We start from the raw sequence: 16,760 nt of genomic DNA on the forward strand, positions 1-16,760 counted from the left end.
TTGTCTTTTGGGTATGTATTTACTACTGTACAAAATGTTTTTTTGTTGCTATAGGCAGACTATATTTGCATGCAGTAGGTGCTTTCGCGTCGAATGTTCATCTTTATGACGCTATTGGTATAGGCCCACTAATTGATGGATTCACACATTTTTTATCAAATGATTGTCAGTCGATGGTTGCACTTGCAGGTATATTTTTTAAACGTGGGAAACGTAACCTTTTTTTTATTTTACACGGGCTCTCGAGGAAGCAAACCCATTAAAATGTGAATGAAATCACTTTAATCATCAAAGGCCTCAAACACTGCAATTGATCGTGTTCTGTGTTTTGGCCTGGGCCGTCAGTTTTTCCATGGGTCTCATATTCTAATACATTTACATTTAGTCATTTAGCAGACGCTTTTATCCAGAGCGACTTACAGTAAGTACAGGGACATTCCCCCGAGGCAAGTAGGGTGAAGTGCCTTGCCCAAGGACACAACGTCAGTTGGCATGACCTGGAATCGAACTGGCAACCTTCGGATTACTAGCCCAATTCCCTCACCGCTCAGCCACCTGACTCCCTAATACTGACTAATGTAATTATTTTCATATATATCGTTAGCCAAACAGGTATGTTATCCACAGCATAGAAATATATTGAAATAGTTCTAATCAAAAAGTTATTGAACGAATGTACAGGTACGCTAATTATTATCTCCTTTAAATTGATCATGTTGCAAACGTAGGAAATGTAGCCTAAACTATAAAATGTGTTCCTAAATTATTTGTTGGACAATGAAAAAATAAGTTTATTTTAAAGGAATATTTGGAATCCTTTCATTTTACAACCACTGTATGTGATTAATATAAAGTTTACTAGACATTTTTATTTCTCGAGTGCTGTACTCTCTGGCATATGCAAAATAGTAATTGCCAACAAAGGCAATATATTATGTATGCGTGTGCATAGATATTGAATCGTAAACCTGTTCGAATATGGATAACCACTCGGCCAAAGCAATTCTTTGAACCAATACACTTAATTTATAAAAATAGGAAAGATTACTTTGTTAAGGCAAACATGGGCTACTAGTGATAAAAAGAAGGCAGCCTGATTGTTCTTCATAGTTTGCAGATAATTCTCAGTTTTATCTGTAAGCCATATGTAAAATCAGATTTAACAGAATTCGATCCATAGATTGCACAATCGTTAGTTTTGGGTCAGTTTATTACTGACATACGGAACTCGGACACATGTTCTTCGCATGATGGCCTATAGCCTACTGAGTTTCACCTAGACCAGGCCTACTTGTTTTGTTTTTTTAATACGTAGAAATCTAAGTTCAAACATAGTAAAGTACCTCACAAGCAAAACATAATTGTTCATTGTTCTTCAATATTTATCTTAATAATATTATCCAATATTCTAATACTGCATTTGTGGGAAGAAACCACTGGTTATTAAGCTATACAAAATCGTTTTACCTTTTTTACATCTAAAGTCCATGTAACACCTGCTGCATACGAAGTTTAGAAGGCGCCTCTATTAAAACCACGGGAGAACATATGATGATTTTGTTGCATGCTTTCATTAATTGATTGGGATCCAACTTATTTTAATCGCATACGCCAGACTTTGCTTTATTTCCTTCTCTTCGTGACATTTAAGAAAATATACATTTATTGCTGTTTCCGTCTAGGTTTTTGCATCAGCCGAACAATTCGTCCTCAGAACACTAGAGGGCAAAGAGAGCGGTGCTTGCACACTGGAGCCAAACTACCTTTCCGATGCTCCACTAAAGATATCAACACCACGCATGGATAGGAGGTAACTAAAACCTAAGCTTGCATTATATGATACATCCAATTAAGTTGTATTCCTTTTAGACCTTTCTCGGCAAAACACATGTAATTTCATTCAAGCTATATAGCCTATATGCTATGCTCCCTTATTCAACAAGCTTTGTATAATTGACATTTATTTTAGAATTAATTTAACATTAACCTAATGTTTAGAATAATAATGATGATCCGAATTATTCATATTTATTTCGTTTGTTCGCGTGTCGCTATTCATAGTTTAATTATTAACCTATAGCCTATATATGTGCGGGATATCTGCCTATTGCTGCCTTAATTAAACGTTATTTTGTTTACAAGACCGTGGAATGTAGGCGAATATCGGATCGAATCATCGAATGTAGCCATAATATATTAAAATATCGTAGCCTACTAACATAAGATTAAATGTCAGAATAAGTGGATTCATTATAGTGAGTCGTGGCCTTTTGAAATTGTTGAGTTTGCAGAATCCCGCTCATATGTTCTAATTTATTTCGGTGACCGCTTTAAGATTGATGTAGGCCAACTAGACAATGTATTATATGTTTTACATATACTGACATAACTTCGTAATTTGGATTTAGGCCTACACATTGGGGGATAAATAGATCATAGCCGATCTAAACACCTAATTATCTTCACTTGCTTCACTTAGCCCATGTTGTGCTTGATTAACCCGAAACTAAAATCACACCGTGGGATTTTCCTCCTAGAAGACCATTAGGCTAGTTGTTACGTTGACTATACGTTATAAGCCTATTGGGTCTCCTGCATGAAGACAGCCGGGTTTATAAATTGACCACAGCTTGCTTATCTGTTAAGAGCGCTTGAAATGCCTTTTGGGCAAGGCATCCCAGGAGCAAGAGCCGGGCCGGCATGACAAATAATGTTTAGCGTCTTAGGATTTATCTACAGGCGACTCAGCGTTCCTCACCTTGCCGACCTTATCAATGGAGACCGGAGTTTGACAATCACGCGTTGAAATGTAATCGTGTGATATGAAAATACAGATCTTAAATTTATGTTTTGTCGTTTGGAATCATGGTTTGCTTCCCTGTACCAATGGATCTGGGTTTATAGAACACATCTCAGCCACAATTGAGGACACGTGTCGTGCAATTGATAAAACATAGGCCTAGATGAAATAACTGTCTCTATTGGTCTAATGCCGGGACAATACGATTCAACCCTGTGAATATAGTCTGAGTTGTGCTTTTAGTCAAATCCCATGTGGTTGAATTTGTTACATTGAATTATGATATATCGTTCAAAATTATGACTTAAAAAATAAATGCAGGCAATATGTGGGCATATCTGTCTCGTGTCTATATATCTGACACTTGGATTTAAAGTGTCCAGATTTACTTTACACATGCCTACCTGTTTCAGTGAAGAAAAGCTGCACATTTGTATAGGCCTGCTTCTATTGTCTGAGGGCCGTATAGCCTACAGCAGCGGTTGCTGGCCAATTACGCAGAACAATTAAAAATATCTGATCTATCAATATATCAAAACAATTGTCACGGCGCTATACACACATCTTACCTTCGGGTTAAGGCTACTGTCCTGTTCGCGCAGAGCTCAGTTATCGCGATCCATCGCCAGGTGCACGGTGTCACAATGTTATGGCCGACAAGGCAATGCAACAAAGAATGTGATTGCAAACTTCTAACGCGCAGTGCCCCTAAAGCCTTCCTGTGCTCGTTTTAAATAGGCGTAGCCTACGGAAAACCTAATGGGAAAGATGCGAAAGACGAAAATAAATCTGAAAGATCTAGATTTGGATGATCAGGCAAGCTACCCCAAATCCGGCAGCCAACATATTTCGGTGTAACTAATGTAGGCTAAAAAGTGATTCGGAACTGTGAGCCTAGACTAAGCTGTTTCAACTGCATGTAGCCTAGTAAATCCTAATAATATAAAGAAATAGCTTTGGCTACATTTAACAAAGCCTTTGTAGGCCTATTATGATTTGTGTTTGTGTAATAATAGCAAAAATAATAGACCTATAACAGTTAACATAAAAAAACAAAAACATAAAATAATTCTAATAAATAATCAAATTGTGATATGATGACGTAGGCCATGACTGTAGCCTATGTTTGTTTATTTTTCTTTCGTAAAGGCCTATATCAACGCTCTTTCTAGCCTTAACAGGGCGGAATTAATTTTATTCTGTTGAGGGCACTGCTGTGCAACCAATAGCATCCCAATGCCAGTAAACAGACTGAAAAAGTATCTCGTTGTGGGAGGATCCAGTCGCTTCAGTGTCGGTCTTGGACTTTTCAAGCGAGAGGGAACCGAAGAGCATACAACAACTAAGAAGAACTTTTGGAAGATTTCGCCCATATTTTTTGGATTTGTAGTGCTTTTTCTTCGTAGGTCTGTTTATACGGTAAATAGCCTATTAGAAAAAGACCAAGGCTACGTTATCCCGTGCAAAGCCGGGCGCTTGCAAAGAAAACGCAGTTGGCCGTAGCCGTATACCTGCTCTAACAAACTAACAGGTGACTTCTTGCAGTTTTTTTATCGTCGTTTCTAATCATTAGGCTACATTCTAAAGGCCTAGGGATATTTTGTTTTAGGACAAAAACAACAGCTGTAAAATAGGCGGCGAGTCATAACATTGAGGACTACTTTTAGGGCTATTCTTGCATGAATCCAACTGAAAGCGTTCTCGGAACACATTGTAGCCTAAGAGCAGACTTGAGTGCATCTACATGTAGGCTAGTCTCATCAACCACACAGGACTGTCCACCAGAGGCGAAGACAATTCTGATCGTATATTGTTATGGATATTGCAACAGGTCCTGAGTTTCTGGAACGCGGTTTCTCGGGGAGAAATCTTTCCAAATACTCGATGATGTTGGACGGCATAAAAATTGAAGACCAGCCACTTCGATCGGGTCAAGCTATCGGAGTCAGGCTTGGTGAGTCCTAACACTATTGGAAACAAAGAAAATAATTAATAACAACAATTTGATTGATCATGCCATGTCGAAATCATTAAGTAAATGGTGCATTTGCCGGAAATAAAACCAAAGCGTGCTGAGGCTTTTCCTTACATGTACAACATATCGTCTGTGCAGGCCTGTGTACTAACTTAAATCTATTTTTAATTACAGTTATGCTACTGTGCCATATTAAAGTCCTCACTAGCTAGCAAGATTAAACACAACCCAAGACAAACCAAATGAAACAAATAAACATCTGCAAGTAAATGCTACACTGATGCTTTTAATGCTGACAACATCCAGTGGTATTTGTTGGAGGGTTAAATATAGTAATTCATGTCCATTAAGCTGATGACATTGTCAAAGTCTCCTGAAACACAGAGAAACAAGTGTCAATGTAAGGATTCTTTTTTTGTTTGTTTTTTTTGATCGCCGATATAGGCCTGCATTCACAACTATGTTTTTTGAAAAAGTAGCCTATAATCACACTGCTCTGACAGTTCCAACCTCCACATATGATATCACTCGAAAGGTCAGGATGTCTGTCATTTGGACAACATTAATTAACACAGCATGTAGGTTGTGAAGTTACTAACCCAACGTTATAAATTATGTGGACTCGTGCTAGCATAATACTCCATGTGTAACCTACATTATCCGTTAGTCATTATATTACATAGATGGATCTAGGAACAAATTTATACACAATTGAAACTTGTATACTAATGTATCCATCCACTGCAGGGACGGAGTGCCACCATCAGTCTGTTTGTGAAGGATGCCAGCGTCCAATTTCTGACCGCTTCCTGATGAGAGTCAACGATTCGTCATGGCACGAGGAGTGTTTGCACTGCACTGTTTGTCAGCAGCCTCTGTCTACCAGCTGTTATTTAAGGGATAGGAAACTATACTGCAAACACGACTACCAACAGTAAGGACAATATTTATATTCCGTATGTATAGCCTGTTCGATGTGTGTTCAATCGATTGTAACCGAGGACAAGGAAAGTTTGAACGGCGTGAAGGAAATGGCTGTAGGTAGAATTTTGTATCTTTCCACCAAGCACAATAATTTCCCTATAGGTTTTAAGTTACTTGATTTAAAAAAAATCCTGCCAGGAAGCAAAACAGATTTAACAATGATTCATTTAAAAATAAAAGTCCCCCATGGAAAAAAAAGTTGCCTAACTCGCCGAATGCAAGCCAGTGCGCTTCTGACGGCCGGACAGAGATATGCTATTTATTTATATATTTGAACATATTGTAGGTGCGTTCTCTAATGAGGACATGGTCCAACCAAAACTGAAGTAGCTTGTACACACACACAGACAGACGCGCGCATTCAAGCAAATAAAACGTGGTGAGAGACTTATTTATTTAAGACTATTTTGGTTTCACAAGTTTTGTCCGTTAAATTTGCCTATATTTTTTTTTGCGACAACGGCATTAATTACGGATTAGGCTACAAAATAATGACGTCCACAATAATATTAATACAATCTATAAATTCAGCAACAGATTAATAAAAACGAATTTAACCTGCAATATTGCAACCAAAACAAAAGCAACTACACATACATTATTATGGATCGCACGTATTAAATAGCCTAAATAATTACATTAAGATGTACATTAGTATTATTATTGTTCTTATAGTCATTAGACACGCATATTATTATTATTACTATTGCTCTTATTATTATTTATGCTGTTGCGTCTAAAGAATGAAGAGTAGGATAATTCATCTAATTAGGTCAGTTGATGCCGTGTATAGCAGACCGTACTTTGGACCGTACCGTGTTCCGCATGACTGCTCTTCGACTTGTCACTAAATTTAAGCTTTTTGTATCTGTGCTTTGTAACACTACTGCAATTATTGGGTCATTGAAGCTCTCAGCGAGACACCGTGCGTCAGACAATGAGCTTCCAGCATCAGTGTTTCATGGGCCGTTCGTCCAGCTTCGGCGACGTGTCGGTCGGCCTTCACAGATCACTGTGATTATGCCCTAGCAGCCGCTCTTTGAAGTGAAGCACAAACACAAGTCTCACAGACACAGAAAGGCTCACTTAAATACCACTTTCACTTTCCATGTATACAATATTGTATATCGTGTGTGTGTGTGCGCGGCTAATTTAGATTTAGATGCATTCTAAGTATGCTTTTCGTTTATACTGGACAGTTGGGTGTTGGGTTTTGGCCGTAAACCAGGACATTCACAGAAACAAACTGCATCGCTCCATTGTGTTCTCACCCCTCCACTATCTATCACACACTGTTTCTTCACCTACCATCACCCAGGTCGACTAAAGAGAGAGAGAGGGGGGGGGGGCACACTGACACAGGTATCTGTATGTGTAATTTCTGTTCGCATTGATGGGATACTTAGACATGTAATTGGCACCTTTTTGACTTTTATGACACCTATTTAAGATGCATTTGTCAGCTCACTAAGAGCCCAGGGCTAGTGGCAGACTGCTGGCCGTTCACTGTGGAGGTGATTACATTCCTCCAGCGACTGATCCCAGACCAGTTATCATCTATCATAAATCAGGGAATTGGCAAACGTTCATTCTCACCCCCCTGGTGCAGTTAGTTTACTGTTTTTATGTGCATATGGGGGGTTTCATGAGATTTTGTACCGAAAAATGCTTTGTTTTGTTTGAAATGGTGTTACTGAAAGTTTGTTGTTGTTGAAAAGACCTGTTCTGAGGACAAATGATTGGGACAAATTGAGAGAGAATCTTTAGGAATGTAATAATTAGTATTATATTTTTAACAATTAGGATATAATAGCTGTTTCGATAAGACACGTACAAAAATTGTAGTCCAGACTGTTACATTAATGAAGCAGTACTTCAAGATTGGATACAAAACATTTTTTATTTCCTATTTTTCAACAAGAAAAATTGTACTCGAGTAAGATAATGTGAACGCATTCAATTGCCTGCCTTACACGGTTTAAAACATGTTGACATTGTCTGCAAGAAGAAAGCAATATTAACAGAAGAACACCTTTGTAATATCCCTCTGCGTCCTTTCATAATTCTCCAGCTTGGACGATACCCCGGTGTGCTGATAGCTGGGTTTTAGAAGTGTTAGGAGGGCCCTTCTGTGAAATGTTGTTCTTTAATTAGCTTTGTTCTGGACGCTGGGAGGCGGGTACATGCTGATGGTTGGCTTTCTACTCCGGCTCCCTGGGTGTTGTGTACCACATATGACAGTCCCGTGTGGCTAGGCTTTCTGTAAACAGACTGCATAATAGAAACCACCCCTGCTCTGTCTCTTTCATCCATTAGAGCATTTTACAAAAGGTTTGCATTCTTTCCCTCGTATATTACCTAATGCGTACAGAGAAGGCAGAGAAGAGGTGTTGCTTGTGCTGGTTGGGAGTGCAGGGCCCCAACTGGAAGACTAATGGAACTCTAGCTGCCCCTTTTAAGGAGTGAGTTATTTTTCCAAAACGGAAGCTAGCTAGTTTTAGTTAGCTTCCGTTACCTAGCAACCTAGTATAATACTCGTAGCAATGCTACTACCTGCTAGTGTTACTTGTTAGCCTCCTAATTGTAAATTTTGAAGCCATACTATAGCGTTTGTCATATAGTTTTTGTCTATCGGAAAATAGTCGGTTGGAATGTTCAGAATCACATATGTGTGACGCTACTCCCGTTTCTTCAGCTTGCGTGGCGAGAACCGGGCAGAACCGAGCCACGCTCTGAGGGGGAAGTACTGGATTTTGTATCAACATCGCCTGGCCTGTCCCAGCAGCATAGCATGATGCAATCCCCTGACTTCCCCCCCTAACGCAGGGTCGTGTTAACCTGCCCGTCAGGAGGGTGTTCGAGTGCTGTACCAAAAACTGGCTTTGTTTTGCCTTTCCTGTTTCCGCTGTACATGCATAGCCCCGTGGAATTACACAGTTTCATTTACAATTCAGGACATTTCTAGCTCTTAATGGCATGTCTGGTTGCACCTTAAACGAGACAAGACATCAAATAAGATACCTCTGACCTACTTTCGATTGGAGATTGGAGAATTTGTCAGATTAAGGTAGATAAATAATATGACATAACATTTTTTTAAATGTCCACACCTATTGTGACAGATGCCGTTTTTAGGAAAGAAAGAATGTAGCAGGCAAGTGCAGGAAGTCCCAGAGGCTTGGCCAGCATCACACCCATCACCAGATAGCAGCTCAGGTTGATGGGAAGGGTGGTATATTGGAGGGTGGTGTAGGGGAGGGTGGTGTTGGGGAGGGTGGTGTTGGGGAGGGTGGTGTTGGGGAGGGTGGTATATGGGAGGGTGGTGTTGGGGAGGGTGGTATATGGGAGGGTGGTGTTGGGGAGGGTGGTGTTGGGGAGGGTGGTGTTGGGGAGGGTGGTATATGGGAGGGTGGTGTTGGGGAGGGTGGTGTTGGGGAGGGTGGTATATGGGAGGGTGGTGTTGGGGAGGGTGGTGTTGGGGAGGGTGGTGTTGGGGAGGGTGGTGTTGGGGAGGGTGGTATATGGGAGGGTGGTGTTGGGGAGGGTGGTATATGGGAGGGTGGTGTTGGGGAGGGTGGTGTTGGGGAGGGTGGTATATGGGAGGGTGGTGTTGGGGAGGGTGGTGTTGGGGAGGGTGGTATATGGGAGGGTGGTGTTGGGGAGGGTGGTATATGGGAGGGTGGTGTTGGGGAGGGTGGTGTTGGGGAGGGTGGTGTTGGGGAGGGTGGTATATGGGAGGGTGGTTTTGGGGAGGGTGGTGTTGGGGAGGGTGGTGTTGGGGAGGGTGGTGTTGGGGAGGGTGGTATATGGGAGGGTGGTGTTGGGGAGGGTGGTGTTGGGGAGGGTGGTGTTGGGGAGGGTGGTATATGGGAGGGTGGTGTTGGGGAGGGTGGTGTTGGGGAGGGTGGTGTTGGGGAGGGTTTGATAGGGGTGTGGGAGGACACCCTGGGGGCTTAGTTTGAGGGAGCTGTAACTGTTCTGGGGTCTGCTTGGTTAGCTCACATTATCCAGCGTGGTCGCAGAGGGGAGGAGTTAGAACTGTGTTCAGCCTGGTGTGCTCACATTACCCAGAGTGGTAGCAGAGGAGTGCTCAGGAAATCAAGAATGCAATTTGTTGGTCTCTATAGTTTACCCTCCCCCCTCAACCCTGCGGTTAAGCAGGGGAATATGTCAGTCAGTCAGTCAGTTACTCAGTCAGGAATGCACATCACCACAGACACTGGGGAGACATCCAGCAAAATGGAACTCTCTCATTTTGATAATCTATAATTCTGCAGGCCATCACATTTACACAACCGTTACTGTTCGCCTAACATAAATAACACAGCAACATGTGAAAGATGAAAGAGAGTTATCGTGACCTTGTTCAGTTCTTTGTTGTTTTGATCGTCGTCTGTTCACAGTACGGACGCTTCACAGCGACTTAAATATCGATTCTGACAGGCAGGACCTGGTAGGCGAACTGGTGCATACTTTTGCCTTTTGAAAATCAGAAAGACAGGCAAAACATTGGGGAAAGGGATAACGTTTCACTACGTGCGTTTTAAATGTGTCAAACAGCAGTGTCCCAACATGGCTACAAGAGGTTGTTTCTGTGTCTGACAACGCTGAGCAGAGGAGTTCCCTGTCGGCTCAGCGGAGACCCAGCAGAGCACGGATGCGATCTCAGGTTATCAGACCCCGCCCTCTTTAACGGCATCCTTCTCTGGAATGTTCGTCCGACGCGTGGGGTCCCCGGCGGGCGGGCGCTCTGGAGCGGGCCGCACCGTGGTGCTAAGTGCAGCAGCCAGACTGCTGTGTGCCCAAGGCTCGCTCTCGCAGCCGCTTCACACATTCTTCTGCCGTGTGGGAAATATGGGCTTGTGGTTCTAGCTGAGTGTTTGCCTTCACCCTGACTACCTCTCTCTACTCTCTACATGTCCCTACTTCACTGAAGACCGTATACTGTGTCACTATGCTATACTATAGGTTACCATACTATACTATTAGATGCTGTAGGTAGACATATTAGATAGATTAGAAGACTATCATAAACCTATGGGGAAAAAAACGTGAGGACAACCTAAATGTCTTATTAGAAACATGAGGTGGATGGTGTTGGTTCTTCGGCCTCCGTGCCCTCCTGTGTCTGTCCTCAGAAGCTTTTCTTCATCTCTAGACGACCTCTGCTTCCCAACACGGCTGTTTCTGCCCAGAGTGACTGACAGAGACCTGCATGACGATGTGTGACACTAAGCTGCCGAGAGCTTTGTCCTGGATGGAGGGTTTGACGGAAACAAGACTCCTAATCCTATTATTCGTGTCAGGAATGGGCTGGGGTGGGACTGGCACCACAGCGCCGCAGCCCCCTGACTCCTCCTTCCCAGGGGGGGCAGGGGGCACCACGACACAGGGTCCCCCCTGAGTCCCCCCCCCCAGTCCCCCACAGCCAAGAGGGCATGAAATGGATCTGATGAGGCCTATGCAGCCGTACTCTGGAAGTTATGGCAAGCTTAAATGTGTGTGTGTGTGTGTGTGGGGGGGGGGGGGGGGGGGGACAAGAGAGGATGTGTGTAGGTGCATGTGTGTCTCCTTATGAGTGTATGCAATTTTGTGTGTATGTGCACACGTGCTTGTGTGTACAGTCGACGCATTTGTGTGTGATTGAGTGCCGTGCGCACACCTGAATGTGTGTGTCTGTATGCATGAGAGTGTCTGGCTCTTCACCACAGGGGGTGCTGCCCAGGATGAGATTAATCAAGTTTGCCGGTTCCCTGGTAGAGGCCCAACTTTGGCTTTTGTCTGCAGTTGGGGCAGAGCTGTGGGGCTTAGAGTCCTTTGTGAGCGCCCTTAAGGTAATCCTGCTCTCCCGGGAGTCCCTCAGGGCACTTTATTTACTCATTCAACTGTTTGGAAGTCTGTTAGACTGCAGATCAGATGCAGTGAAACCAATGGGATTACTTTAAGCAGCAGCAGTGGAGATTCCTCTCCTCTCCTCCTCCTCTCCCCTACTCTCCTCCCCTCCTCTCTTCTCCTCCTCTCCTCCTCCTCTCCCCTACTCTCCTCCCCTCCTCTCTCCTCCTGTCCTCCCCTCCTCTCCCCCTCTCCCCTCCTCTCCCTCCTCTCCCCTCCTCTCCCTCCTCTCCCCCTCTCCCCTCCTCTCCCCTTCTCCCCTCCTCTCCTCTCCCCTCCTCTCTCCTCCTCTCCTCCCCTCCTCTCCCCCTCTCCCCTCCTCTCTCTCCTCTCCCCTCCTCTCTTTCCTCTCCCCCTCTCTCCTCCTCTCCTCCCCTCCTCTCCCCCTCTCCCCTCCTCTCTCTACTCTCCCCTCCTCTCTTTCCTCTCCCCCTCTCCCCTCCTCTCCCCTTCTCCCCTCCTCTCCTCTCCCCTACTCCTCTCCGCTCCTCTCTCTCCTCTCCCCTACTCCCCTCCTCTCCTCTGTTACATCACTGACGGCGTTTGGCTCCTACAGGTGGGCCCAGTGGCTGTCCTCCCAGGCCGGCCTGCCTGTTACCATCCCGGCAGGATGATGGCCAGGTCTGGTACACCTCTCCTTGTGGATGCTAGCGATTCACTATGACCCTAAAGCAAAGTCAGGTGTCTGTACCAGAGGCAGGTGAGGCAGTGCTGAGGCAGTGTTCACTGACTTCACCGTTCAGCCCATAGAGCTTACAGGCGAACTGCAGGGGCTGGCAGACTGTTATGTTTCCCTTTTCTACTTGTTTTGGCTGACTCGCCCAGCGGGCCGTATTTCAGTGAGGACCACAGCGGCACGTGAGGTGTCACGCTGCAAGACCAACAGGTTTGTTTTATTGGTAACCAGAAGCTGTTTTGTGTTCTCCTTCCATCACAGGGAGCCGGGCGGCGGAGCCCGGGGCCTCATCCCGGCTCCACGCTCAGCAGGCTGTCAGGAACAGAAACGCTCCTCCTCTCTCCGGCGCAGGAGGGGGGGGAGGGCGTATGAGCAAGCCACCAGGACAGCCTGTAAACTGGCCAGTGCTCCCCTAACACGGTCTCGGACCAGGGGTCAGTGCTGATTGGTGAGAGCTGTCTCGGCTCGAAAAACAACTCCCCCCCCTCCCCCCGTGTGCAAATTCTCCAGAGGGGTCTGCCCAGAGAGGGCAGGTTTTTATGTGATGTTCTGGAGGGGCAAAGGGAACGAGGCGTGAGGCTGGAGGTTGATAGGGGTCTCCACGGTGGATTCGTTTCTGACCGACCCACGCTGAACATGCTAGAAACACAGGACGGACCCAGCAGCCATGACGAGCAGAGGGAGAGAGAGAAGGGGAGAGAAGGAGGAGGAAGAACGTGACAGAGAGATGAGACACGAGACTCGTTTCTTCATGGGAGACCGGGACCGTGATACCTATCGTCTGCCCCCCCCCCCCCCCCCCCCCCCCCCCCCCCACACACACCTTGCCCCTGCTGGCTGGCTCTCCTAATATTTCCCAGAAAACAGCCACAATACATCTTGCTGGGAAATTCCTGCGCTCACGAGCGCTGGAAGATGATCCTGTGCCTCAGAAAGTCACTCGCTGAGGGGATGAAATATGGAAGATTTACAAAAGCAGATAAGCAATGATTTTGTTATATTTTGTGCAGCTTTAATGAAGATGCATGCTTTCCCCTTCACAAATGTGTGTGTGTGCGTATGTGTGTATGTGTGTGGAGGGGTGTGTGTGAAGGGAATTCCTTCCACTGGTTATGAACCTAGGTTTTGTTTTGTTGACGCACACAGACTGTTCAAACTCTAAAACATTGACTTTGCAATGATTAGTGTACCAAGCACAAGGTGCTCTGTTTGCTTGTCCTCAAACATTATCCACATCAAACCATTTTACTGGACCTCTGTAATATCGTTAGATTAGATTTGAGTATTTTCCGATGCAGTTGTTTCACCTCGCTGGAAAGTCCCGTGGACTTAGACCGTAACGCTCTGAGATGCAAATACCATGAAAGCAGTTAATAGGCAAACTTGTGGTCGGGAGAATATCGATCAGTGTTGGGTTCCTGAACTGGTGTCTCTGTCTCTCATGACTGTGTCTGTGCTGGTCTCTGTCTCTCATGACTGTGTCTGTGCTGGTCTCGGTCTCTCACGACTGTGTCTGTGCTGGTCTCGGTTTCTCATGACTGTGTCTGTGCTGGTCTCGGTCTCTCACGTCTGTGCTGGTCTCTGTCTCTCACGACTGTGTCTGTGCTGGTCTCGGTCTCTCACGTCTGTGCTGGCCTCTGTCTCTCACGACTGTGTCTGTGCTGGCCTCTGTTTCTCACGACTGTGTCTGTGCTGGTCTCGGTCTCTCACGTCTGTGCTGGCCTCTGTCTCTCATGACTGTGTCTGTGCTGGCCTCTGTCTCCTCCTGCTGGGGCAGTGGGCCCCCCGCTCCCCGGAGCGTCTGTCTGTCTGTCTGTCTGATGTTGGACCCTGCGGGACCTCTTCTGCCCCGCCGGGCTGCTGACTCTCCCCCCTTCCCTCCCCCGCGCGTCCTGGCCCCAGCCCGCCGTCCTGCCCTGAAACCCAAGCCTCCATCTAGCGCTGAGATCCCAGCTGGAGGGGCTCTGAACAGGGGCCTCAGCTCTGTCTGCAGCCTGGCTCACAAGAGGCAGCACTCTCTGTCTCTCTGCCTCACCGGGGACTGAATCATTCCTCTCTGCCTCAGTCCTCTCTGCCTCTATGCCTCCCTATGGGACCGAGTCAGTCCTCTTTGCTTCCCTATGGGACCGAGTCAGTCCTCCTTGTCTCCCTGCCTCACTCTGGAAAAGGACAGGAGTCAGTCATCTGCCCTGACCCCTTTCCAGTAGTGAGCACAGCACTTAATATCATTCGGTGTGTAATGCTTTCAGATTGTGCCTTGCACCGTATTGCTACAAAATGAAAAAGCGCTTGTTACAGATACGTGTTCATTATTGTGAAACATCAGAGGCTGAATGATGAGAGAGACTATGCTGAGCTACAGTAGGCCTTGTAGTGAGATTGAGGGTTGGTGTGTTGCCTGGGATTTAGTAAATGTGTGTGTGAGTGTGTGTGAGTAGAGGTTCTGTCATTCAGCCAGTCTCTGGACACGCTGTTGGCAGGAGCCTCCGTCTGTGGCTCTGGAGACGGTAAGCGGTGCGTGCCATCCAAACCACCAGCACTACCCCCACCCCCACCCTCCATCATCAGCAGCCAGGCTGCCCCTCCCTTTCCTGGGCCCCAGGCCCTGGGCCTGTAGCCCCGCGGATGAGTGCTACATCCTGGCTGTCAGCACAGGGGTTAGCTGGGGATTCGCCTGTGGTGGAGGTGCAGTATCAGGCCTTGTCTGTCAGCTCCTCATTCCCCTTCCTCTCACCCCTCAGCACGGCCCACAGTGGCACAACAAACGCACCCGTCCGGAAGACGGGGCTGAGACCCAGTAAGATATCTCGGCGGAAAATGAAAGCATTACCCTTAGAATAGGCATATTCATGACCGTGCCAGTAAAAAAGGCCCTGTTTGAAAACCCTTAAGTGCTCTGGTGTTGTGTTATCAAACAGAGCGAGAAGGCTTTGACAGTTGGTTTACTATTTCACTCTGTATTTCATTTCAGGACTCTTTGCTTTTACCAAGCTTCTTAAGGACACCCGCTTACCGTCAATCTGGATTTACATACGGTTGTAGCTCTACTGTAACTCCTAAACAGATATTATCCGGTGGACAAATGATGAATGCATGCAAAACGTCAGTCCAGCGGATGGTTTTATAAACTCCTACAGCCTGAGGGTGTGCGGGATTTATTTTGTATTGTGCAAACTGACTCCTGATCCAGGTGTGTGTATATTTATGTGTGTGCGCCATGTAAAAGTGTACACACACACACACGCACAGGCATGCAGACATCTGTACCCCACATGCTCAGAGACACGCTTACACATGTTGTAGGATTTGTGACCATAATCAGATTAATTGGTCCATCTTTCCTTGGAAACATAACATACACATGAAGATCTCTTCAAGCTTTCAGCTGGCTCCCAGTTACACAAACCAGAAGCCCATCTCAGAGGGGGGTGGGGGGGGGGGTCAGAGGGGTCAGAGTGTGACCCCCCCCCCCCCCGACATGGCATCCCCTGTGCAGCAGTAACCACAGTTCTCCATGCGTACAACCAAAAGACCCATGCCATAATAGAGAGAGCCAGATTATCGATCTCTCCATACTGTTTTTCATCATTTACTCTAAATGGATATTTGAATCCAAGAAAGCTTTATTCATAGTGGGCATAACGGAATATGAAGTTAGTGTTATTTGGCAGACGACATAGTAGTTTCTTTCAAAGACAGTAAAACTCTTTTGGCCTTGTGTAGTAGAAGTGCATTAGCTAAGGTACGGCTTAATCCCTAATAACATCCTCCAAACTCCTGCATGAAATATAGTTCCAGAGTGAACGGCCTGTGTATTTCTTTGCTGCCACAAGTATGTCTCAAAGAAGGATCATCTACACACGCTGCTGTTCATTATTTCATTCTAGGTTTTAAGTTCACCACAACTCTTAAGATGGGAAGGAATACAAAGAAAACTGAAAGGAAAATATTTCTTTCTGTTTCACGCTTCTCTCTACCCCCCCCCCTCCCTTTCCTGAAAGCCTCGCGCTGGTTTAGCCCCGTCCGTCAGTGCTGCCGTTTTGAATACTGTTTGTTATTATTCCTGCTCGTTGGTAACATCTGCAGTTGTGGTATAGGATTGGAGATTGTATGACTGGAATTCTTTAGCCTACAGTTTGTGTTATGTGCGGCATATAGGGATCTCAATGCCGGCTCTCATGGGATCATCGTTACAGAAAGTGACGTTTTTTGGCAGGAGTCATTGGCATATCATGGCAAAGGTTTCAGTCGGGGATAATGTACACAACACATGCAAACACACGTCCATTCACACACACACACACGCATGTGCATGTACACACACACATGTGCACCCATACACACACATGCACACACAAACACACACACACATTCATGCTGTGTTGAGGAGAGGCCTGTGGTTCTGGAGCCAGAGAGAGCAGCCATGACTCGCG

At 45.7% G+C, this 16,760-nt stretch overlaps 1 protein-coding gene across 3 annotated transcripts in view; it reads left to right on the forward strand.

Moving 5' to 3' along the window:
• The first annotated feature begins 3,983 nt into the window (after window positions 1–3,983).
• lmx1bb (LIM homeobox transcription factor 1, beta b) overlaps window positions 3,984–16,760 on the forward strand; it is a 43,784-nt gene continuing 31,007 nt past the window's right edge. Inside the window, exons 1-3 of one of the 3 annotated variants that reach the window (XM_062451892.1) lie at window positions 3,984–4,331; window positions 4,632–4,754; window positions 5,523–5,709. In XM_062451892.1, coding sequence (XP_062307876.1) covers window positions 4,685–4,754; window positions 5,523–5,709 — 257 coding nt within the window. In that variant the 5' untranslated portion in view covers window positions 3,984–4,331; window positions 4,632–4,684. Of the gene's footprint in view, window positions 4,332–4,615; window positions 4,755–5,522; window positions 5,710–16,760 lie in introns of those variants that run through there. The other 2 variants (XM_062451891.1, XM_062451890.1) reach the window with 2 other exon arrangements.

This window comes from Osmerus eperlanus, chromosome 25 (genome assembly GCF_963692335.1).
Source record: "Osmerus eperlanus chromosome 25, fOsmEpe2.1, whole genome shotgun sequence".
Classification (NCBI taxonomy): domain Eukaryota; kingdom Metazoa; phylum Chordata; class Actinopteri; order Osmeriformes; family Osmeridae; genus Osmerus; species Osmerus eperlanus.